Source organism: Phytophthora parasitica (genome assembly GCF_000247585.1).
Source record: "Phytophthora parasitica INRA-310 unplaced genomic scaffold supercont2.27, whole genome shotgun sequence".
In the NCBI taxonomy this organism is placed as follows: Eukaryota; Oomycota; class Peronosporomycetes; order Peronosporales; family Peronosporaceae; genus Phytophthora; species Phytophthora nicotianae.
In genome coordinates, this window is record NW_008649013.1 from 130,516 (window position 1) to 131,518 (window position 1,003).

Consider the following 1,003-nt stretch of genomic DNA (forward strand, 5'->3'; position numbering starts at 1 on the left):
CTCAATCGAGGAAGGTCAGTAAAGACCTTAACGACAAGTTCAAAAGGGGTGAGCCATACAATCCCTGGCCGTTCAAGTTGTTGGGAAGCTTCCAGATGGTTTTAAACACGTTGAACACCTTCATCCAGCACGTACACGCAAGCACCAGTGGAATTGTAGCTTTGCGTGAAGTAAAAAAAAAATCATTCAGTAACGGTCCTCCTAAACTCCATCGGTCATATCCAGCGCACGCATCCTTCTCCTTTTCCATGATTGCGTTATAAATTAACGGCGCTTGCTGCAGCAAGAACGCTAAAACGCTAAATGGATCTGGAAACATGTACTCGGGTGTCCGTTCTTCTCCGTATCTTGCAACCTCGTTCGACAGGAACATCCCATCCGTCTTGCCTTGCGCTGGCAATGCGGAAGCAAAGTCGATCCTTGCGCTACAAGGAGATGGAGGACTGAGTCGTAATACCGACGTGATGTTTGAACATGCCAGAAATTTGTCAGAGCGCATGGAAGAAATTTTAACGAGACCCACAGTTCTATCGGAGCTCCAGACGCCCCTCAGTTTGGACAAGCGACGAGATCGAGCTCATATTATTGAGCGGTTTAACCCAGTGCTAGCATGATTGAAAGTGCTGGACATTCATCTTGAGTACCTTCGCACGGGGAGCGAGACTGCGTCAATTTCTCGCGCTTTCGGGTATCTGTACAATGCTCTCGTATCAGAAAAGTTTCTCAAACCTGTTCCCTTTTTCTTGGAGATTTACGACAAAATTATTTTCACACCGTCACACTCTGCTGCAGTTCTCGTGATGCTTACTACCGTACTTACCTAACGTGCGACCAAGAAAATGTCGGAAAAAAAGGTCGGACGAAACTCCGCTTACGCGAGGTTTCCCGACGTGGCGAGTCCTTGTTGAAGACGACACATCTGCACTTGGAAGAACGAGTATGGTGAAGATGCTGTACACGGCGGGCGCTGATTGTGTATTCGATTTATTCGAGACGCGGGTTC

General features: G+C 47.7%; 1 protein-coding gene across 1 annotated transcript; it reads left to right on the top strand.

Moving 5' to 3' along the window:
• Window positions 1-317: 317 nt before the first annotated feature.
• PPTG_11527 (hypothetical protein) lies at window positions 318-614 on the top strand (the record flags this gene model as incomplete). Its single annotated transcript, XM_008907616.1, has 1 exon — window positions 318-614. The coding sequence occupies one exon, from the start codon at window positions 318-320 to the stop codon at window positions 612-614; it is 297 nt and encodes a 98-aa protein (XP_008905864.1).
• Between the last annotated feature and the right edge of the window lie 389 nt (window positions 615-1,003).